The sequence below is a fragment of the Schistocerca cancellata genome, chromosome 3 (assembly GCF_023864275.1).
Source record: "Schistocerca cancellata isolate TAMUIC-IGC-003103 chromosome 3, iqSchCanc2.1, whole genome shotgun sequence".
NCBI classification, from domain to species: Eukaryota; Metazoa; Arthropoda; class Insecta; order Orthoptera; family Acrididae; genus Schistocerca; species Schistocerca cancellata.
In genome coordinates, this window is record NC_064628.1 from 391,311,665 (window position 1) to 391,336,851 (window position 25,187).

General features: G+C 46.6%; 1 protein-coding gene across 1 annotated transcript in view; it reads right to left on the reverse strand.

Annotated features, from left to right (window-relative positions):
• The window catches only part of LOC126176328 (juvenile hormone acid O-methyltransferase-like), a 50,754-nt gene extending 28,758 nt beyond the window's left edge, over nucleotides 1–21,996 (reverse strand). The window contains exons 1-2 of the mRNA XM_049923479.1: nucleotides 21,605–21,996; nucleotides 908–1,040 (exon numbers count right to left, since the gene is read on the reverse strand). Coding sequence (XP_049779436.1) covers nucleotides 908–1,040; nucleotides 21,605–21,996 — 525 coding nt within the window. The remainder of the gene's footprint in view (nucleotides 1–907; nucleotides 1,041–21,604) is intronic.
• Nucleotides 21,997–25,187: the final 3,191 nt, after the last annotated feature.

Here is a 25,187-nt window from a genome sequence, read left to right on the forward strand (position 1 = left end):
TGACTGTCAGGTGTCCATTGAAATAGCGAAGACTGATGGCTCACCTGAAGATGACTGTCAGGTGTCCAGTTGAAATATCGAAGACTGATGGCTCACCTGAAGATGACTGTCAGGTGTCCAGTTGAAATATCGAAGACTGATGGCTCACCTGAAGATGACTGTCAGGCCTCCAGTTGAAATATCGAAGACTGATGACTCACATGAAGATGACTGTCAGGTGTCCAGCTGAAATATCGAAGACTGATGGCTCACCTGAAGATGACTGTCAGGTGTCCAGTTGAAATATCGAAGACTGATGGCTCACCCGAAGATGACTGGCAGGTGTTCAGTTGAAATATCAAAGACTGATGGCTCACCCAAAGATGACTGTCAGGTGTTCAGTTGAAATATATAAGACTGACGGCTCACCTGAAGATGACTGTCAGGTGTTCAAAAAATGTTCAAATGTGTGTGAAATCGTATGAGACTTAAGAAACTACTACCGTTATCAGTCCCTAAGCTTACACACTACTTAACCTAAATTATCCTAAGGACAAATACACACATCCATGCCCGAGGGAGGACTCGAACCTCCGCCGGGATCAGACGCACAGTCCATGGCTGCAGCGGCCTTAGACCGCTCGGCTAATCCCGCGCGGCTCTGTCAGGTGTCCAGTTGAAATATCGAAGACTGACGGCTCACCTGAAGATGACTGTCAGGTGTTCACTCGAAAAATCGTGTAATGAAGTTTACGACCATCGATTGCTATCCTGAAATCTCTTCGAACATTTGATTCGCCGGGAGAATTTTAAATTTCACAGAAGCAACAGTTTTGGTCTGGAACTGTGTGAGGCACACAGTTCCAGTTCATCAGACGGGTGAGTACCCTAACAGAGAGAGTAATGCTCAGTGTCGTTTACGGCTCACCTGCATGTATTCTGCCCACTGCGGCATCTTGGAGAACTGCTCGTACGCGTCGAAGATCGGGCAACGGCCGACCATGACCAGCACGGCGTCACCTCCAGGGGCAAGCAGGTCGCAAATGTTGGACAGCGCAGTCCTGCGGAGAGATTAGAAACTACACCAGCAGGCGACGAGGGTTGCAGGGCAGAAGCTCCACGTTAGTAGCACGTACTTCTCACTTACCCCCACTACAGAAGATGTTTTAAAACAGTAGTTCTGCTTAAGAGCCAATATTAATACTGAAGGGCGACACCTCTGGCCTCTTACGAAAAGGGGTGGGGGTGGTAAAGCGATCACTCAAAGAAAGAAATTCAATTTTCGGCAACCCATGGCTACTGATAGACACTTACCGCTTACATGCTTTGATTCAACATACGAGGTGCATTCAAGTTCTAAGGCCTCCGAATTTTTTTCTAACTAACAACTCACCCGAAATCGATGAAACTGGCGTTACTTCTCGACGTAATCTCCCTGAAGACGTACACATTTTTCACAACGCTGACGCCATGATTCCATAGCAGCGGCGAAGGCTTCTTTAGGAGTCTGTTTTGACCACTGGAAAATCGCTGAGGCAATAGCAGCACGACTGGTGAATGTGCGGCCACGGAGAGTGTCTTTCATTGTTGGAAAAAGCCAAAAGTCACTAGGAGCCAGGTCAGGTGAGTAGGGAGCATGAGGAATCACTTCAAAGTTGTTATCACGAAGAAACTGTTCCGTAACGTTAGCTCGATGTGCGGGTGCGTTGTCTTGGTGAAACAGCACACGCGCAGCCCTTCCCGGACGTTTTTGTTGCAGTGCAGGAAGGAATTTGTTATTCAAAACATTTTCGTAGGATGCACCTGTTACCGTAGTGCCCTTTGGAACGCAATGGGTAAGGATTACGCCCTCGCTGTCCCAGAACATGGACACCATCATTTTTTCAGCACTGGCGGTTACCCGAAATTTTTTTGGTGGCGGTGAATCTGTGTGCTTCCATTGAGCTGACTGGCGCTTTGTTTCTGGATTGAAAAATGGCATCCACGTCTCATTCATTGTCACAACCGACGAAAAGAAAGTCCCATTCGTGCTGTCGTTGCGCGTCAACATTGCTTGGCAACATGCCACACGGGCAGCCATGTGGTCGTCTGTCAGCATTCGTGGCACCCACCTGGATGACACTTTTCGCATTTTCAGGTCGTCATGCAGGATTGTGTGTGCAGAACCCACAGAAATGCCAACTCTGGAGGCGATATGTTCAACAGTCATTCGGCGATCCCCCAAAACAATTCTCTCCACTTTCTCGATCATGTCGTCAGACCGGCTTGTGCCAGCCCGAGGTTGTTTCGGTTTGTTGTCACATGATTTTCTGCCTTCATTAAACCGTCGCACCCATGAACGCACTTTCGACACATCCATAAGTCCATCACCACATGTCTCCTTCAACTGTCGATGAATTTCAATTGGTTTCACACCACGCAAATTCAGAAAACGAATGATTGCACGCTGTTCAAGTAAGGAAAACGTCGCCATTTTAAGTATTTAAAACAGTTCTCATTCTCGCAGCTGGCGGTAAAATTCCATCTGTCGTACGGTGCTGCCATCTCTGGGACGAATTGACAATGAACGCGGCCTCATTTTAAAACAATGCGCATGTTTCTATCTCTTTCCAGTCCGGAGAAAAAAAAATCAGAGGCCTTAGAACTTGAATGCACCTCGTATTATAAAGTATCACACGAAATATTTTTAAGTGAAACAGAAAGCAATATACTGGATCTACATGCATTTTCATGAAGGCATACGAAGTGACTCATTTTCGGTGCCTAGGCGGGTACTGTGGCCAGTGCCATCACAACAGGATCCCATATTCGGTTTTCTGGCTTCGGGGTACACTTTCTAGTTATCTTCACGCCCTACTGTCTGAAAGAATACCAAGAGCCTGCAGCAGACCGTTTACAATCGGCCGTTTGTAATGGGCCAAATATGACAGAGATGTAAAAATAATTGAATTTAATTAATTCAAATTTGTCACAAAGGGGACAGAGAGGTGGATGCTAGCTTTGTATATAAAAGAGTTTAGATGTCAGTTTTATATGTTGTAAAGCATGTCTTTTTCGGAGGTAAATCTTATTGGGGTAAACACTTTGGCCACTTGTCCCGATCGGACGACATGTCCGCATTAGTGAGCCAACTATATTCATAGGCCAAAGGACATTGTTTGAACATTGCATGGTAAAAAAATTATTACTCTCCTTGCAAGTCACGTAACAAGAATAAATGACTTACCTTACGTCAGACACTCAAAAACAACAAGGATTTTACTAAAAACTAACGGACCACACCTCGTCTGCCTGTCTCACTAATGTTGATGGCGACGTACACTCAAACGCCAAAGAAACTGGTATAGACGTGAGTATTCAAATACAGAGATATGTAAACAGGCAGAATACGGCTCTGCTGTCGGCAACGCCTACTGTATATAAGACAAAAAGTGTCTGGCGCTGTTGTTTGATCGGTTACTGCTCCTACAATGACAGGTTATCAAGGATTAAATGAGTTTGAACGTGATGTTATAGTCGGCGCACGAGCGATGAGACACAGCATTTCCGAGGTAGCGATGAAGTGGGGATTTTCCCGTACGACCATTTCACGAGTGTAGTGTGAATATCAGGAATCCGGTAAGACATCAAATCTCTGACATCGCTGCTGCCAGAAAAAGATCCTGCAAGAAAGAGGCCAAGGACGACTGTAGAGAATCGTTCGACGTGACGAAAGTAAAACCCTTCCGCAAATTGCTGCAGATTTCAATGTTGGGCCATCAATAAGTGTCAGCGTGTGAACCATTCAACGAAACACCATCGGTATGGGCATTTGGAGCCGAAGGTCCAGTCGTGTACCCTTGATGACTGCACGACGCAAAGCTTTACGCCTGGTCTGGGCTCGTCAACACTGACATTGGACTGTTGATGACTGGAAACATGTTTGCTGATCGGTCGAGTCTCGTTTCAAATTGTACCGACGGGATGGATGTGTACGTGTACAGAGACGATCTCATGAATCCAAGGACCTTGCATATCAGCAAGGGACTGTTCAAGGTGGTGGAGGCTCTGTAATCTTGTAGGGCGTGTGGAGTTCAAGCGATATGGGACTCATTATACGTCTAGATATGACTATGACAGATGGCACGTACGTGAGCATCCTGTCTGATCACCTGCATCCATTCGTGTCCACTGTGCTTTTCGACGGTCTTGGGCAGTTCCAGCAGGACAATGCCACACCCCACACGTACAGAATTGGTACAGAGTGGCTCCAGGAACACTATTCTCAGTTTAAACACTTCCGCTGACCACCAAACTCGCCAGGCATGAACATTATTGACATATAGGGGATGCCTTGCAACATACTGTTCAGAAGAGATCTCCAGTCCCTCGTAGTCTTACGGATTTATGGTCAGCCCTGCAGGATTCGTGGCGTCAGTTCCCTTCAGTACAGACATTAGTCGAGTCCATGCCACGTCGTGTTGCAGCACTTCTGCGTGCTCGCGGTGGCCCTACACGATGTTAGGCAGGGGTACATTTTCTTTGGCTCTTCAGTGTATATATCAAAATTTTATAAGCACTAATGAGGTTGACCAAGTTGGCAGGAAGGGATGGAATTCTCTGCATGACGCTTTCCCTTTTTTTAGCACCAACGTTAATGCTGTCTGATTGGTTCTACATTGAGTAACAGCAAGTGCAAAGCACTAAACTGTAAGAGTACGGTACATAAATTAAACAAATGGCTACTGCTGCTGTAGATCGAAAGAACCAGCTTTGGAGAGTGATGCAAAATCTGGAAACTTCCTCGCGTGCGAGGCAACATAGATGATCACCATATACTACTGTCTTCCGTGAACAGCTCCGTGCTCGCCACCCCAAATCTGAAACTGTGAGACTAGTGTGGCACTGGGTGGTCTCGAACGACGGACTCCGCCGCGACCTCTGCTATTTCCATCCTCTCTCCCATCTCCGAAACGAACTCCCCTCAAAATTATCCCGGAAAAGCTACTCACCCAAAATACGCTCCACGAGTAAGTACCACAGAAAATGCTCACTACCGACTGACGTGCGACAGGCACACTCTTCGCTAATCGGATAAACATATTCCAACACGCAGCCTGCCTCCGTGAGGAGGAGAAAGCACTTCCCTCAAGAGAGGGAAAGTTACAGTCGCCCACGGTACGTCTACTGACGTCATCGCCTCATTTCCTATCACGATGCTTTTTTTTGCGCACAGAGGAAACCGCTTGGCATGGGAAAAACTAAAGAGCTCTCAAAAACACTCCGAGTGTGCTGGCGGCACCGCGTCTGGCACCCAGAAGTGCGGTGCTATTTCAGATTCTGAGGAGATACATTGTACAAGGCGATCAGGTACACTTGTCTCAAAGAAAGTTGATTATAAGGCCGTCCCGGAAACACGTGGAAATTCTTATGACATTTTTTCTGCTCACAGAAATCAATTTCATGGTCGCCGGCTCGTCGTACGCCATGGCCTGAAAGACGTAAAAAAACTGGGAAAAATGCGCCATGGTGGGGTATTGTGTTAGCCGCCCCGTGATGCGAAAACAGCGACCGGTTCCCGCACTGCCCCTCCTACTCTGCAGCTGTACCAGCGCCTCCTCGTTTCCGCCTGCCCAGAACTGCAGCCTGCTAACACAGGCACTCTCCGAGCAGCGTGTTTGTCCCCGCACGGTGCCAATACAAACAGTTCTCAAAATTGCTCGACAGAGAGAAAGAGCCGTCACTTCTAATGACCCAGGAAAACTAGATTCTGAGGCAAGCGCTTTACTACCACCTTCGACCACTTTATTAAATATCATTCTGTCCTTCTACCTCCATATTTCGATAATCCTGCAATAGACTCGTATGTACTGATGACTGATTTAATTAAAAATGATAGGACGCAAGCCTCCTTGAGTTGCAGTCTTTCAAGAAGCATAATGTCGTACGGGCGTACTGACCTACGAATCTTTAAACACGGCAATAAATCAACGCTATTGTCACACTGTACTCCTTCCTCATGCGCGTTTTGGGGGGGTGGGGGTGCATTCCGCCATGACTTTATTTTTATGGATGGCAGTGCGCTACCGGCTCCAACCGAGCACGTCAAGGAGCTCTCGGAAAATATATTTGGCGAATGAACTGGCCCGCCCGTTCCACCGACTGAAATCCCATCGAGCACGTGTCGAATGAGTTGGAGAGACGGGTTGCATCACGTCCACAGGCACCAAAGACCACCCAGCAGTTGGGGGAATGGATCGCCCTACCACAGGAACTGCTAACCAACCTCGTGACCAGCATGGGAGCACGCTGCAGTTGCCATCTGTGACGATCACACAGCCTCTTAAAAATTGTGTCCCGCCTTTTGTAAAGTCCAGGGGACCGTAACAAATCGCGGTGACTTCAGTGTGTAACTCCCTCTCACGTGAAAGGTAAATTGTTATAATTTATGAGAGGAGTCATTATTTCGCCCTGAACCCAGTTATTGTATGAATATCTGTGTTGAAAATTTCCTTTCAGAGACAAGTAACCTCGGTGAACTGCTATATTATTATTATTATTATTAATTACTGCTTTCATTTTATTATTATTATTCTTTCTTTTCTCACACGTTATGTCTAGTTAAAAATGGAAATTGACGCGGACCTTGATCAAGCGCGACTTCCTTTTAACTGTACGGTATATGTTACATTGCATTTAGGAACTTTCGGGTAATTGAACATGTATCAATAATTACGGATTTCTGTAGTTGTATATATAAATTTGGATGTAGCTGTGTTGCATTGATATACTGGTGGATATTGTGTGGTAAGACTCCTGTAGTTGATAGTATAATTGGTGTAATGTCAACTTTATCCTGATGCCACATGTCCTTGACTTCCTCAGCCAGTTGGATGTATTTTTCAATTTTTTCTCCTGTTTTCTTTTGAATATTTGTTGTATTGGGTATGGATATTTCGATTAGTTGTGTTAATTTCTTCTTTTTATTGGTGAGTATGATGTCAGGTTTGTTATGTGGTGTTGTTTTACCTGTTATAATGGTTCTGTTCCAGTATAATTTGTATTCATCATTCTCCAGTACATTTTGTGGTGCATACTTGTATGTGGGAACGTGTTGTTTTAAAAGTTTATGTTGTAAGGCAAGCTGTTGATGTATTATTTTTGCTACATTGTCAAGTCTTCTGGGGTATTCTGTATTTGCTAGTATTGTACATCCGCTTGTGATGTGATCTACTGTTTCTATTTGTTGTTTGCAAAGTCTGCATTTATCTTTTGTGGTATTGGGATCTTTAATAATATGCTTGCTGTAATATCTGGTGTTTATTGTTTGATCCTGTATTGCAATCATGAATCCTTCCGTCTCACTGTATATATTGCCTTTTCTTAGTCATGTGTTGGATGCGTCTTGATCGATGTGTGGCTGTGTTAGACGATACGGGTGCTTGCCATGTAGTGTTTTCTTTTTCCAATTTACTTTCTTCGTATCTGTTGATGTTATGTGATCTAGAGGGTTGTAGAAGTGGTTATGAAATTGCAGTGGTGCAGCCGATGTATTTATATGAGTGATTGCTTTGTGTATTTTGCTAGTTTCTGCTCGTTCTATAAAGAATTCTCTTAAATTGTCTACCTGTCCATAATGTTGGTTTTTTATGTCGGTAACTCCCCTTCCTCCTTCCTTTCTGCTTAATGTGAATCTTTCTGTTGCTGAATGTATGTGGTGTATTCTATATTTGTGGCATTGTGATCGTGTAAGTGTATTGAGTGCTTCTAGGTCTGTGTCACTCCATTTCACTACTCCAAATGAGTAGGTCAATACTGGTATAGCATAAGTATTTATAGCTTTTGTCTTGTTTCTTGCTGTCAATTCTGTTTTCAGTATTTTTGTTAGTCTTTGTCTATATTTTTCTTTTAGTTCTTCTTTAATATTTGTATTATCTATTCCTATTTTTTGTCTGTATCCTAGGTATTTATAGGCATCTGTTTTTTCCATCGCTTCTATGCAATCGCTGTGGTTATCCAATATGTAATCTTCTTGTTTAGTGTGTTTTCCCTTGACTATGCTATTTTTCTTACATTTGTCTGTTCCAAAAGCCATATTTATATCATTGCTGAATACTTCTGTTATCTTTAGTGATTGGTTGAGTTGTTGATTTGTTGCTGCCAGTAGTTTTAGATCATCCATGTATAGCAAATGTGTGATTTTGTGTAGGTATGTTCCAGTAATATTGTATCCATAATTTGTATTATTTAGCATGTTGGATAGTGGGTTCAGAGCAAGGCAGAACCAGAAAGGACTTAATGAGTTATTATTACTAATGATTCAAGGAATTAGGTCTTTAGTATTCAGTCTCTCTAAGAAAAGAGTATAGGTCCTTGCAATGAATAAATAACCCAACAGATCTCACTAGACGACGTTCATGTTCAGGGGATTGTCCACAGTAGACTAGAGATCTGCCACTGCACGCCGACTGTAAGCGGTACTCGATGTCTCTGCCAGTCGTCGAACTGTGTCTGAATCTGTAGGAATCTTTGTCTACGTTAACTACGGTCCAATTCTCCTTTCTATGGAAGCCTGTCCGTCGAAGTGGATTTGTTTAAGAGTCTTTACACGTAGAATTTGCAGGTTAGAGCTTCCACAGTCCAAAGAAATGTCTCGTAGGCATGCACAAATATTTGAAAATGTGAAATCATAAGATGGAGAATAATTTACGCAATACACACCTTGTTTCTGCTGCCGACAAATTGTATTATTGGCTTATTATTCTCGCACAAAATCAGAAAATGCCTTCCAATTAAAGATGGCGGTCTCGCAACAATACCTTCTCTCTTAAGCCGTAATAAATTCGTCCATACTCATTAAGATCAGAAGCTAGGCTATATCTTTTCACAATAGTTAACATCGAAGCAAAGCTCTCCTAGTTCAAGGAATAGAGGGAGCGTCAGCGATAATGCTGCTTTCTCGCAGTCACTTTCTCGCGAGTACTCTTTAAATAATGTCTTGTGGTGACTAGAATGTTTCACTCTCGCGTCCTACTAATCTCTACCAATAAGTATTTATTTTTTGTTGCGTTTAGCCGGACCAATGTAGTTGTAGTATATGAAGAAATGCATTTCAATTTGTCTCGCCGCGTGTTACTTCCCGGTTCCTTATATCTTATACAATAATTTCTTTCTATGTGTGCGCCAAGTTTCATCGAGCTTTGTTGGTTGCCAGTGACGCGTCATGCGAAGATTATTTTCGTCCTGAAGTTTTACACAACAGTGTACGAGGGGGGTGAGGGGTGTCGTAATGTTTCTAACCTAACAAATAAAGAATGACAGAAATTTCGTAACACCAGTTTATTTTTCAGTATAATACCCGCGTACACTAATATACTCGCGGGCACGCTCACTTAACTTCTGGAAACCATTCAACTAAAAGGTCTTCGATTTTGAGTCCGAAATTGTGTTCACAGCATCAATCACTGCATCGCCACTGTCAAATCGTCGTCGTTTGAGGTCTTTTTCTTTAGGTTTGGGAAAAGAAAAAAGTCTGATGGACCCAAGTCTGGAGAAAATGGCGGATGACATAACAATTCGAACCCGCAATCACGCAGAGTTTCCAGCGCTGCGAGGGTTTGTGCGCCGGTGTGTTGTCCTGATGCAAAAGAACTCCGCGCGCCAAATTTCCGCGACTTTTTTTCTTTATCTCTTCTGTCAAACGGGGCAGGAGGGTACAATAGTATGATGCATTGGTAGTTACGCCCTTTTCCAAGTAATCCACCATAATTACCCCTTCTGCAACCCAGAAGACCGGTACCATCACCTTACCGGCTGATTTTTGCACCCGCAACTTGTTTCGGGTAGAGGATGAAGGATGTTTCCATTGTTGTGACTATTGTTTTGTCGCAGGATCAAAGAGGGGAGTCCAAGTTTCGTCAATTGTCACATACCCTGCAAGAAAGCCGTCTTCATCCGCTTCAAATTGGAGGAGTATTTCTTCAGAACACAGCACACGCTCCGGTCTCTGATCTGCTTTCGAGTCTTTCGGAACGTACCGAGATGAAACTTTACACATTCCCAAAATACCAACAACAATGTCATGAGCACGCCCATGGGAGATTCCAAATGTGGTTTCAATGTGATGCAACGTTGTTAGACGATCCTGAAAAATCGTATCGTGAATTGCAGTCACTGATACATCAGTGGCAACGGTGACAGGCCTTCCGTTCCTTGACGCATCTTCCACACTCGTTCTTCCACGTTTGAAGTCGGACACCCAGTTTTTTACTGTTGCATAAGTGTATTCCGATGTCCTCCGAAATTTCCTTGCGTGTTATTCACTTCAAATGAAGATATTCAATTATATCATGGTTCTTGACTCGATATTCACCATTTTGCTTACACTACGGTATACAACGCATCCTAGCGGCATAAACTGCGAAGCTGGAGCCGCGAAATTTGACTTGCATACCCACGAAGGGTCACCGTAAAAGTAGGTGGTGCTGTTTATGCGAGACATTACGGTAACTATCTCGGGCTAGAAGCTTTCCGACCGCCCCTCGTATAGAGGAATGTAAGTAATTTGGAAAAAGAAATAAAAGTCTATTCTCGCCTCCACAAGCACATTTATAAACTGTATCGGAATAAGAACTAAAGACCCATTACAGTCCAGCAGCATCTCTCAATAGCTGGCGAAGTTTGTCTATGATGAATGTAGAAAATCGGTATTGAAAGACATTCAGGATCTATGTGCATATTCCAGCAACATTCACTTTACTGTGAAAGCCAAAGACGACTCTGCACCGTGTTAGCCTGATGTTCACTTATTTTGTCTAAACCTTGCACTGTTCGCGCAAACAACGTCGTCAGAGTGGTGACTGATGGGACTGACCGTAAATATGAAACGCGTTCATGGTCGTTGCCATCGGCTACCTCATCGAGTGCCGACTTGGTTTTCGCGAGTGGTAATTACAACCAGTAAGCCTCAGATTCATTGAAGAATCCAACTACCATGTATAAAACTGGTTTAAATTTCCGATTACTTTACTTTATGAGTTAATGCGTTAAAAATTTGAAGTTATAGGTGTAAGAGAGAAGAAGCTTCGAAAACGTCTGAAATTATTGTATGTTTAAATTTTGTTGGAAGGCACTAAGTGCTCTCATTACCAAACGCTAATTGAGTCTAGTCTGGATAAATTGCGCTCAGTTTTTAATGACAGCTAGTTTTTAACGCATCTCAGTATTTATGATCCGCCCCCGGTAGCTGAGTGGGCAGTTCGGCGCTAGCGGCCGTGCGAAGCGGAGGTCCGGTACTTCCGCCTGTGCGGCGTGTGCGAGTGTTTTTTACTTGTGGACTTAGTCTGCGCGCGGGCTAGTAACAACGATCATGGCGAACAAGTACAGGAAAACTACATTACGATTCAATTTCTGCAAAGACTACGAACGACCAAAGGCTTTAGCAGTGGAACGATTCATTCGAGAGGACGTCAAGATACCGCCAAACGATATTGTCGGAATTCACCTGTCCATCGTTAGTCCCACGCTGTATGTTAAGATGATAAATGACGCGGCGTGTGAGAGAATTCTACAGGCGACAAAAGCAGGTCTCCGATTTTGCCATAGTGACGGGAATGTCGGCACGGTAACTGTAGAACATGCTGGTCTGGGTGTACGGACAATACGTGTTTTTGAGCTGCCATTTGAGCTCCCGGCTGACGAAGTTATCGAGGCTTTTATGCCATACGGCACGGTACATGGTCACACAGCAGAACGCTGGACACAATTCGCCACGTACCCCGTTCTTAACGGAGTGCGACAGATCACTATTGATCTTCAGAAGCATGTACCGTCCTATCTGACAATTGGTGGTTGTCGGGCGGTGGTGATTTACGATGGTCAACCACGTACATGTTCTGGCTGTGGCCAGGAGGGACACCTCAGGTCGGACTGTATGCAACGGCGGATTACGCAACTGCCTTCAGATGTGCGGGAGCCGTCGCCGGCGATGACAGTACTACCGATCACCTATGCCAAAGCCCTCACTGCGTCCGCTGATGACCGAAAAGACACAGCCCCGGTGGAAGATCAAGATGGCACTCTCCGAAACCTTGTAGCAGACGTCGGGATGACAGAGGATGCTGCTCCACTGAGCATACAATCTACGGCGACAACATCAGATGAGACCGAACTCCCACCAAGCACACCGATAGTACACGAAGCAGTTCCAGCCACTACGGATGCTGTTCCGTCTGGAACGCACTCTGTGACGACAACATCAGTTTCGACCGAACTCCCGCCAAGTACAACGATGGGACTCGAAACACTTCCAGTTCCTACGGATGCTTTTCTGTCGGGCAGCCGTGATTCCCTACAATCTGAGGACACGGAAGGAAGATCACGCACACAACGTTCCCCGAAAAGGAGGAAACGGCGTCGTCGCACGACATCTCCTAGGGATGACTCCCCTTGCCCCGACGACGATGTGCCTGTGGACCAAGACGACACAACAGCCTCTACGAAACAGGATGAGGAAATGGAAACTGTTAGATCAGACCCGCAGCGGTCTGTCACATTGACCGTACCGGGACGTGGTGATGCTGAAGAGGAATCACGACCAGTTGGCTCTCCAGACGCAGCTGCTGTGGCAATGGACACGAATATATCACTGCCTGTAATGATGTGGTATGACGATATTGAGGAGGCGCCGGACGTCATACAGAGGCAGCCGGCACTCACGAAGACAGCCTAATAATCGCTGAAGGTGAAGGGAGAGGGGCGAGAGAACGTCTTCTAACTCAGCCCCCAGCGCCAATGCAGGGAGACGTTGTTGCCCATCGACAGAGTGGGATTCAACGCCATGCGAACCGTATTGCGACATTAAATATAAATGACGTGCGTTCATCGGCCAAAATACACCTACTGAAGGAAACGATTTGGGCATCTGACGTGGATATTGCTTTGCTGCAGGAAGTCCACATAGCTGCACTCCCATACATTGCAGGCTACCAATCCTATTCGTCACATGGAGATCATAACGGGAGTGGGCTGGCAGTTTACGTGCGAGATGGCTTCCCAGCGGAAGACGTGTGTTACCTTCCGTCGGCTAGGGGAATGGCTTTCACGACGTTTGGGACACGCATCATCAATCTTTATGCACCGTCGGGAAACAATCGGCGGCGGGAAAGGGCACGATTTTATGCAGAAGACATTGCCCCACTTTTCCATGGACGTTATGAATGTGTAATAATTATAATTGGTGGAGATTTCAACTGTGTTCTCAGCCAGAAAGACCAATGGCCGCAAGCAAACATCAGCCAGGAGTTGCGAATCGTTGTCAACGACCTTGTACTTAGTGACACGTGGGAATTACGACATGGAGATGCACCGGGATACACCTATGTGACAATTCATTCGGCGAGCAGGTTAGATCGCATTTATATCTCACGCGCTCATGCAAATGATGTCCAGGACGGGGAACGCTGGCCATTGGCATTTTCCGATCGCAGCGCTTACATCTGTACGGTGCTTCTTCCCCGTAGAGAGGTGTGGAACAGTAAGGCCCCGTGGAAATTAAACATTCAACATCTACATGATCCGGAATGCCGTCATCGGATCCTTGAGACATGGACGATGTGCGAGCGAAGGGTTGGAAGGTATGCGACGAAGCTTGATTGGTGGCTAACTTGTGCTAAACCGGCGCTTCGCCGTACGTTCATCTCATATAGCAGGGAGATGGCAGAATGGCGCCGCCGTACGACCGACTTTTATTTTGCAGCGCTGCGCGACCTGGACGATGGTCCGCCGGGACAGGACGTCTGGATCGAACGCAAAAGGATAAAAGCTAAACTAGTGGCTTTAGCTCGGAAACATTTTCAGGGAACCATGGTGCGCGCCAGACGTCACGATGCGATAATGCACGAGATTCCTTCCATGCACCACGTCGTGAATGAAGGAAAGCACCGACGACGCGTTTTGGTACGGGAATTAATTACCCGCGAAGACCGAAGAGTGACGCGTCAAGCAGACATTGTCTCTGCATTCGTCGACCATTACCAACACATGTATCGGGAAGAAGCAGCCCCTGTCGATGACGGTGGAAGCCGCGGGAACCTTACTGGAAGCCATTAGCTATGAGGAAGTACATGATGCGATCGCAAAGGGTGCGTTGAATCGGTCCCCAGGCATTGATGGACTTCCTGCTGAATTTTATCGAGAATTACGCAACGAAATGGCACCGCGATGGACAGAAATGTACAACGAGATGTTAAATTCCGATGTGCCTATTCCACCGGCCTCTTGGTGCCAGTACATAAACCGAAGCCAGGAATTACGGTCACACATTATCGCCCCATCACCCTGTTTAATGCCGACTATAAGATCTTTGCACGGTTGCTAGCGTCCCGATGTCGTATGTTAATTCGTAGCGTTCTCTCTCCAGAACAGACGACACCGGGTGGATCGGTGAATGTGCAAACAGCTACTGGCGAATGCCGTGATGTGATAGCGCTGGCGGAGGAGTGCCGGCTTAAAGCGGCGATGGTGGCGGTTGATTTTGACAGTGCTTTTGATAAAGTGCGCCACAACTATCTATACGCTGTACTGGAACAAATGGGATTTCCAGACCGTTTTACTGGTCTCATTAGAAGGATTTATGGGGGCGCACAATCCTTGGTACAGGTTAATGGGCGTATAGCAGGGCCCATTCAAATTCGACGATCCATTCGCCAGGGCTGCCCTCTTTCAATGCTGCTGTTCGCGATAGCGTTGGAACCATTAATTTGGAGGCTAACAAATTCTCTTTCTGGGATGGAACTGCGGGGCTACACCTTCAAATGTCGTGCCTATGCGGACGACCTCCTGCTGCTCGTTCGTTCTGAGGAAGAGGTGAAGACGGTCCTTGAACTGTTATTGGACCACAGTGTGACGGCGGGTAGTGCAGTGAACATGAACAAATCGGCGGCAATGCCGGTTGGAAGGGGCCTTACGCCGGAAGAAATCAGTCCGTTTCCTTATGTGCAACGATTCCGCTATCTCGGCATAGACTTTACCTCATCTGTAAAACATACTGCGGCAGTTAACTACCGATGTATTTTACAGACAACACGTACCATGGTCCGACTACATCTCCTACGGCGCCTTGATACTTTGCAGCGAGTCGAATATCTGAACACTTATGTGGTTTCTCGAATGGTGCATATTTCGCAGATCCTGCCCCTACCACTCACGCTCGGACGTCGACTTCAATCAGTACTAGGCTATTTTGTGATGATTGGATCGCCCCTCAAGGTGCGATACACAACGCTCACGCTCCCTACGGACAAGGGGGGACTCGGACTTACGAATGTTCACTGCCTTCTAGCCACTATGTACAAGCAATGGCGTAGCGGGCGTGATTCCCTTACATCTCGCCTACTGGATCTCCTAGTTCAGCGTCCCTCACACCTCCGGTGGCGGTGGGCAACATTACGTCACATTTAGCGCATGTATCAACATTTATCGTGGAACTTAGTTATATCAGTGACGAGCTTCTGCGCACGAGACCGCCTTGCGCGAAGGATTTTTATGATTTGGCTGCTACGACGGATAAGTCGTAATGTCATTGAACTCAAACACCCCAAGTTGCATTGGCCGAAGATTTGGGGACATGTGCAGCAAAAATTCCTTCCTACCTTCGTTCGGGCACTGTGGTTCTCTGTCACCTGTGGCAAGTTCAACACCAACCAACGACTCCATGCAATTGGACTAGTGGACACTCCACTATGTCCGAAATGTCGCCAAGTGGATGACGACCATCACCACTTAACTTGTATCGCGGTGGAGGACGTCTGGCTCCTAGGAAGACAGATGGTGGCTTGCTACCTCCGTGTGACCCCGCAACATATTACACCTGCTTCCTTCTTACATCCGGAGAGTGATTAGTTTCCGGCGACTAAATCACACTCGATCATCTGGGTCAGAGGTTGGACGATCGCGTACCTCTATGGGGATGCTGCCAAGTCGCGACTCGACTTTTGGTATTTCTTGGAGCAAGCCCACAATGAGGTTCATAGATGGTCACACTATCGGAAAACCTTTGCCAACTATCTTCAGGCTGTCTTCCTCGAACCCCCACGCAGCTGGGATGTGCCGGGTGCAGTCGGTGTGCACATTTGACAACTGATAATGAACCTCACGCTTCTCTCACCGCTCCATATATAATGCACATACTATACCATGAAATGATCTACATGTTCCTTTTAACAGAGTGATCTTTATGGAAAATAAATAAATAAATAAGTAAAAACAACATCCCTATATCCCTGTTCCTTTACATTTGTGATTTGTTTTATAATGTTTTTTTTTGTTTTTGCAGAGGATGCATTTCATTTAGTGTTTGTAAACTGCCTAATTTTGTATAAAAAAAGGGGGGTTGGAGATCTGTAAAAAAAAAAAAAAAGTGGTCAGCGCGACAGACTGTCAATCCAAAGGGCCCGGGTTCGATTCCCGGCTGGGTCGGAGATTTTCTCTGCTCAGGGACTGGGTGTTGTGTTGTCCTAATCATCATCATTTCATCCCCATCGACGCACAAGTCGCCGAAGTGGCGTCAAATCGAAAGACTTGCACCAGGCGAACGGTCTACCCGACGGGAGGCCTTCGTCACACATGTCATTTTTCAGTATTTATGATGTCACATCTGCTGTAGTGTGTGTCATACAATGATTCAGTTTTGTAGGCACATTCAGTAATATATGTGGATACCGTATACAAAATCTTCCCCGAATAGAGTTATAAGATAAGAACTAATAAATTAAAAACATCATGCTCATGCACAAATTTTACTTCATGAACATCAAAATGTAGTAAGCGATTAACTTATATACTTTCATCATTTTGTATAGGGGAAAGGGGGGTCAAAGAGGAAAAATTTCGTAAATGTTTGAAGTTATGGTAAATTTATATGAAAATGGATAACAGGGAAAGAAAGGGAAGGGATGGGTGGGTATTCGTGACTTCACGCTGCAGAGCACATTGTGGTAACTGTCTTACACAATATTTTCAGCATTCGGTATTGCATTACCACAATGCCCTGTCCGGCTGGAAGTCACGAATCCCCATCCATCCCTTCCCTTTCTTTCCCGATTCTGTATTTTCATATAAACTTAACCACAGTTTCAATCATGAAATACTGTTGACCCCGCAAACTATTAACATGGTTCAAATGGTTCACACACATCCATGCCCGAGGCAGGATTCGAACCTGCGACCGAAGTGGTCGCGCGGTTCCAGATTGTAGCGCCTAGAACCGCTTGGCCATCCCGGCCGGCAAACTATTAACATACTGAATTATTAAACAGGTTAGCCACTTAGTAATACAGTGAGGTGACAAATGTCATGGGATAGCTACATGAATGTACACAGATAGCGTTAGCATCGCTTGCACAAGATATACTCTGAAGAGCCAAAGAAACCTTGTACACCCGCCTAATATCGTGTAGGGCCCCCGTGAGCACGCAGAAGCGCCGCAACGCGACGTGACAACGACTTGACTAATAAGTAGTGCTGGAGGGAACTGACACCACGAATCCTGCAGGGCTGTCCATAAACCAGTAACTGTACGAGGGGGTGGAGTTCTTTTCTGAACAGCACGTAGAAAGGCATCCCAGATATGCTCAGCAAAGTTCCTGTCTGGGCGGTTTGGTGGAGAGTGGAAGTGTTTAAACTCAAAACAGTGTTCCTGGAGCCACTCTGCAGCAATTCTAGGCGTGTGGGGTGTCGCATTGTCCTGCTGGAATTGCCCAACTCCGTGGAATGCGCGATGGACACGAATGGATGCAGGTGATTAGACAGGATGCTTACCTACGTGTCACCTGTCAGAGTCATATCTAGACGTATTAGGGGTCCCATATCACTCCAACTGCACACGCCCCGCACCATTACATAGCCTCCACTAGCTTGTATAGTCCCCTGCTGGTATGCAGGGTCCATGGATTCATGAGGTTGTCTCCATACTCGAATACGTCCATCCGCTCGACACAATTTTAAACGAGGCTCGTCCGATCAGACCAACATGTTTCCTGTCATCAACAGTCTGATGTCAGTGTTGACAGGCCCAGGCGAGGCGTAAAGTTTTGTGTCGTGCTGTTTCCAAGGGTACGCGAGTGGGCCTTCGGCTGGGAAAGTCCATATCGATGATGTTTCGTTGAATGGTGTGGTGAGCGTACTGTAAGACCTTCAGTACACACACCATCAGATTATTTGACTTGTCGCTCTAACGAAGTAGGCGAGTGTCAGCAATATGTCTCGTGGTCTTATTGTGGCATGTTTATCTTCTGCCGTTAGGTCAGACGATAGAAATGGCACTTGCATGCTTAGAGTAGCAGATTGACGGTGACCAACTTTAAACAGAACTTGATTAATTTTCACACACATTTATTAAAATAATAACAAGCATAAAAATTACTTAACTTGGTTCAGGATGCTATTTACAATTGACAGTCTGAAGTTCCTTTGGTATTGGTACGTTAAATCTTATTCTCACATATATCTCTGATACTTGGCAAAAGTGTCTAAACATTTATCTTCATGGCTATGTACAGGAATATGGTAATCTTATTAGGTGCAGACTGAAACTTGACTATAGACTGGTACAGTCAAATGTAGAACTCGTACAGACTGGTACAGACAAATGCAGACTGGTACAGACTGGTACAGACAAATGCAGACTGACTAATCGGAGGTCTGTACACTCGTTATAATACCTTGCACGTTCATGTATCACTGTGTGAGTGTGATCTGCGAGGAGAAAAGGTTCTACGTAAGCAGCAATCTCATTGGCTGCGTTACATATTAATACGCAGATCGGCGGAAGCAGAATTTGGTCCGTCTCTATGGCAGCGCCATCTCGTAGTGTGGAGATGGACGAGCGCTGCGCCTGCGCTGTTGTGCTTAGCGGGGCGCGCTCTAGTGGGAAAGTTGTGTACTCGCTGACTACGCGGAACTATGTACACAACAAATAGTTCACACGCTGATACTTGTTGATGGCCCAGCATTGATACCTGAAGCAATCTGTGGAAGGGTTGCACTTCTGTCACGTTGAACGATTCTCTTCAGTCGTCGTTGGTACCGTTCTTGCAGGATCTTTTTCCGGCCGCAGTGATGTCGGAGATTTGATGTTTTACCGGATTCCTGACGTTCGCTGTACACTCGTGAAATGGTCGTATGGGAAAATCCCCACTCCATCGCTTCCTCGGAGATGCTGTGTCCTGTCGCTCCTGCGCCGACTATGACATCACTTTCAAACTCATTTAAATCTTGATAACATACCATTGTAGTAGCAGCAACCGATCTAACAACTGCACCAAGCACTTGTTGCCTTATATAGCTGCCATTTAAACTCAGGTGATTCGTGTGAAAAGGTTTCTCACAAGATTATGGGCGCACGACGGAAATGGTAGTTGGAGCTAGACGCACAGGACATTCCATCCCGGAGATCGTTAGAGAATTCAGTATTCCGAGATCCACAGCTTTAAGTGTGGGCCAAAGATACGAAATTTCAGGCATAATTCTCACCACGGACAACGTAGTGGCCGACGACTTTCAGGTAACGACCTAGAGCCATGGCGTCTACGTATGCTTGTCAGTCCTAACAGAAAAACAACACATCGTGAAACAGCTGCAGAAAGCAATGTGGGACGTAAGACAAGCATATCCGTTAGGACAATGTGGCGAAATTTAGCGTTACTGGGCTATGGCAGCAGTGCCTTTGCTGACAGCACGACATCGCCTGCAATACCTCTCCAGGGCCCGTCACCAGATTGGTTGGAGCCTAGACAAGTAGAAAACCGTGGCCTGGTCAGATGAGTCACGATTTCAGTTGATCAGAACAGATAGTAGTGTTCGAGCGTGACGCAGATTCCACGAAACCAAGGACTCAAGTTGTAAACAAGGCACTGTGCAAGTTGGTAGTGGCTTCATGATGGTGTGGGCTATGTTTACATCAAATGGACAGTGTACTACGGTCCAACTGAACCGATCATTGACTGGAAACGGTTATGTTCCGCAATTCATGTTCCCAAATAAGGATGTCAAGTCACCAATTCACGAGTGTTTGCGGTTAGTTTGAAGGACATTCTGGACCATTCGAGCGAACGGTTTGTCTTCCACAGATCGTTCATCATAAATCGCATTGAAGATTTACGGAACGCAATCGAGAGGTCAGTTTGTGCACAACATCCTGCACCGGCAACACTTTCGTAATTACGGACAGCTATGGATGCAGCATGACTCGACATTTCTGAAGGATACTTCCAGCGACTTCTACATCTACATCTACATCCATACCCCGCAAGCCACCTGACGGTGTGTGGCGGAGGGTACCTCGAGTACCTCTATCGGTTCTCCCTTCTATTCCAGTCTCGTATTGTTCGTGGAAAGAAGGATTGTCGGTATGCCTCTGTGTGGGCTCTAATCTCTCTGATTTTATCCTCACGGTCTCTTCGCGAGATATACGTAGGAGGGAGCAGTATACTGCTTGACTCCTCGGTGAAGTTATGTTCTCGAAACCTCAACAAAAGCCCGTACCGAGCTACTGAGCGTCTCCTCTGCAGAGTCTTCCACTTGAGTTTATCTATCATCTCCGTAACGCTTTCGCGATTACTAAATGATCCTGTAACGAAGCGCACTGCTCTCCGTTGGATCTTCTCTATCTCTTCTATCAACCCTATCTGGTACGGTTCCCACACTACTGAACAGTATTCAAGCAGTGGGCGAACAAGCGTACTGTAACCTACTTCCTTTGTTTTCGGATTGCATTTCCTTAGGATTCTTCCAATGAATCTCAGTCTGGCATCTGCTTTGCCGACGATCAACTTGATATGATCATTCCATTTTAAATCACTCCTAATGCGTACTCCCAGATAATTTATGGAATTAACTGCTTCCAGTTGCTGACCTGCTATATTGTAGCTAAATGATAAGGGATCTTTCTTTCTATGTATTCGCAGCACATTACACGTGTCTACATTGAGATTCAGTTGCCATTCCCTGCACCATGCGTCAATTCGCTGCAGATCCTCCTGCATTTCAGTACAATTTTCCATTGTTACAACCTCTCGATACACCACAGCATCATCCGCAAAAAGCCTCAGTGAACTTCCGATGTCATCCACAAGGTCATTTATGTATATTGTGAATAGCAACGGTCCTACGACACTCCCCTGCGGCACACCTGAAATCACTCTTACTTCGGAAGACTTCTCTCCATTGAGAATGACATGCTGCGTTCTGTTATCTAGGAACTCTTCAATCCAATCACACAATTGGTCTGATAGTCCATATGCTCTTACTTTGTTCATTAAACGACTGTGGGGAACTGTATCGAACGCCTTGCGGAAGTCAAGAAACACGGCATCTACCTGGGAACCCATTGGTCTGATAGTCTATATGCTCTTACTTTGTTCATTAAACGACTGTGGGGAACTGAATTGAACGCCTTGCGGAAGTCAAGAAACACGGCATCTACCTGGGAACCCGTGTCTATGGCCCTCTGAGTCTCGTGGACGAATAGCGCGAGCTTTTTAGACGTCATGTCACGTGGAGTTGCTGCACTACGCCAGGGAAAAGGAGGTCCGGCACGATATTAAGAGGTATCCGATGACACCTGTCACCTCAGTGTGTAGATGCGTACCTCTGATCTGGCACCCAGTGCAGGCAGAAGAATGAGAAGACCTTGGAATAGGGCCCCAGTCGCCACACCTCGGACTCCCGGAGGTACGGCGTGCCGATGTCGAGAAGCTGGAAGTCGACTGTGGACTCGGGGAACCTCGAAGTGGCTTCGTGCAGCATGTCAAGGGAGGCGTCCGCGGCGACGACGCGGACGCCGAAGGGCAGGCGTGGCAGCAGCTCCAGCACCGTGGTGTCTCCAGGGCCGCAGCCCACGTCCAGCACAGGGAGGCTGCTGGACTCTGGACGCTCCAGCCGGTGGGACCAGTCCAGGCTGGAGCAGAGCTCGTCCAGCACCTGGGCTGCGAACTGGCGCTGCCCGGCGCTCGCTGACACGTACTGCTCCGCGTCGGTCATGTCAGAAGGTTACCTGGAGAAGGAAGAAACAGACTTGGGTGTTATTCTGGATGAGCGCACAGCACTAGTTCCGTTCATACTGACACGATCGCCAGCTGGCATCTGGAGTGCGCCATGTATGAGAAACAGAATACAGTGGGGGGTACTGCCGAAGCTCTTAAGACTTGTGGAATATGGTGCCTCAGTTTCTTCACAATATTTTTTTAGGCACTGGATCTGGAGCAATTTTTTTGAGAATTATGAATCCTTTGCACGTCTACACTTCCAGAGCGATCATCATAGAAGTTCTACTGTCATCTATGCATACAGAGGTAGCTGTTATCAAGGATTCCATGATGTGGGTCTGTGATGCTGTCCACAGCCACGTGCGTACTCTCGTTGATGTGGGATCAGCTACGAAATAGTAGAGAGAAAGCTTTTAAAGCGGAACGGTTTAGGGCAGAGAAAGGAAAGATCCATGACAAATCGTGGAAAAAAATCTCTGCGAGAGTGTGGATAGGTACAGCGGGAGTGGATTATGCTTGGCAATAGCGCACAGTTTATTGATGTATGCAAGAACTGGTTAGTGTTTGGATAGCTAACGATCTTGAGAATGGCCGACAGCTGTGGCCGAGCGGTTCTAGGCGCTTCAGTCCGGAACCGCGTGACTGCTACGGTCGCAGGTTCGAATCCTGCCTTGGGCATGGATGTGTGTGATGTCCTTAGGTTAGTTAGGTTTAAGTAGTTCTAAGTTCTAGGGGACTGATGACCACAGATGTTAATTCCGATAGTGCTCAGAGCCATTTGAACCAATTACGAGGGTCGTTCAATATGTAATGCCCCACATTTTATTCTCAGAACGTATTTACTTTTAAGAATCAGAATTTGGCGAAATATAGATCAACATGTCTTGTTCATGTTCCATTTTTCTACGTAGTCTTCATCACGTTCTATGTCCATACGCCAACATTGTGGAAGAGCACTTATTCCCTGCTGGTAGAAGTTCTTGTTTTCGCTGCATGACTGACACTCTCGTCATCTTCAAAGTGTGTTCCCTGTAGAGAATCTTTAAGCGGCCCAAAGAGATGGAAGTCCGAGGGTGCCAGGTCTGGACTGTAGTGTGGATGAGACAATTATGTCCAACCCATTTTGGCGATGTGTTACCGGGTTCTCAGACTTGTGTATGGGCGTGCATTATCATGTTGGAGCAAGATTTCTGCTGGTTCCGATCGAACACGTCAGAAACGATTCTTGAGTTTGAGTCTTCACGTATGCCTCTGAATTGACGGTTGACCCTCTTGACATCACAACCACGAGAATGACGCCATCACAATCCCAGAAGACTGTCACTGCGACTTTTCCGGCAGAGGGGGTTGCCTTGAATTTCTTCTTTTGTGGTGAATGAGGATGATGCCACTCCAGGGACTGCCTTTTTGTTTCCGGCGTAAAGTGGTGCACCCAGTTTCGTCCCCCGTAACGATATGTGACAGTAAATTTGGAAGTTTGTGCTAAGTTCCTATGGGACGAAACTGCTGAGGTCATTAGTCCCTAGGCTTACACACTTAAATCTAACTTAAAATACCTTATGCTAAGGACAACACACATACCCATGACGGAAGGGAGACTCGAACCTCCGACGGGGAGAGCAGCGCGATCCGTGGCAAGACGCCCGTAGACCGTCCGGCTACCCCGCGCTGCTCCGTGACAGAGAGGTCTCTCCGTTGGTCTCAAAATGCTCCTACAACTCAGATGGAATGTCGTTTCTTTTAATCTTGTGGTCCCCTGCGAGTATTCCTGGAACCCATTGTGAGCACCTCTTTGAATATCCGAGAGTCTCGATCTTTGGAGACGCACTTGGGAAAAAAGGCGGTCCAGAGGTGGATGAGCAACAATATGGTGAGCAGGCGAGGTTGGAGCTGCAAGAAACTTACAAGCCTGGCGCACCAGCAGGAGCTTCCGTCGGATGGTAAGTGGCGGTTCTCCAGCCTCAGCACAGAGGCTGGGTATGGGACCGGTCCGATAAGCACCCGTGGCCAGTCGAATCCCAGCATGGTGGACAGCGTCAAGGATCTGCAAATAAGACGGCCTCACTGACCCATACACTGTGCACCCGTAGTCCAGCCGTGAACGCACAAAAACCCGATAAAACTGAAGGAGACGTGCCCTGTTCGCTCCCCAAGACCTGTGGCTGAGGCACTTGAGGATGTTCAGTGTCTTCAGGGTTCTGGCTTTCAAGTCTCGTAGGTGTGGCAGCCATGACAATCTGGAGTCAAAAATTAGGCCCAGAAAACGTACTGAGTCTCTAAAATGTAGGACAGTATCCCCCATATGCAAGGCAGGCAAAGTAAAAAGACGACGAGAACGATTAAAATGAACACACGTACACTTATCGGCAGAAAACGGAAAACCCGTCTTTGCAGCCCACTCCTCTAACCGCCGCACTGTTAGCTGCAACTGACGGCTCACGGTTGCAACACTGGAGGAGAAACAGAAAACAGCAAAGTCGTCCACAAATAAGGAGCACTGTACTGGACTCCTCACTGTAGACGTTATACTGTTGATGGCTATGGCAAAGAGGGTAACGCTTAAAACACTGCCCTGGGGGACACCGTTCTCTTGCTCGAAGCTATCAGACAGTGTGTTACCAACTCGGGTCCGAAAAAACCGCTGAGACAGGAAAGACCGAATGAAAATGGGGAGGCGGCCACGAAAGCCCCATTGATGCAATTGTGCAAGAATACAGTGTGCGCTATCCCCCTGCACGCACTCACCTCGCTGTTGAGTTCACGAGTCATGCGTCGGTGGGAGTGTGAGTGGCTGGAAGTGACGAACAATAAGCTCCGTATAGTGAAGCCCACAACGCTTGTTTGATGTACTTCCTTTCAGCCTCGTCGACGGGACGAGGTTGTCCTCACTCGGCTTTGGATAGGCCACAGCCCTATGACGCATGGCTTCCTGCTCCGGCGAGAGGACCCTCCAATGTGTGGTGCTTGTGGCGTCCAGGTCTCTGTGCGCCACGTTTTATTGGATTGCGTTTCATTTTCTGACCAGCGGGCCGCGGCTGACTTGCCAGCGGACCTGCCATCTCTTTTAGGCAACACTCGGACGAATGTGGTTAAAGTCCTGTGCCATGTCAAAAGTTTTTACAAAGATTTTAGGGAGAGGATCTTAATTTGCTCACTGTGTGAAAAGCTCGCCCATATTTTATGGAA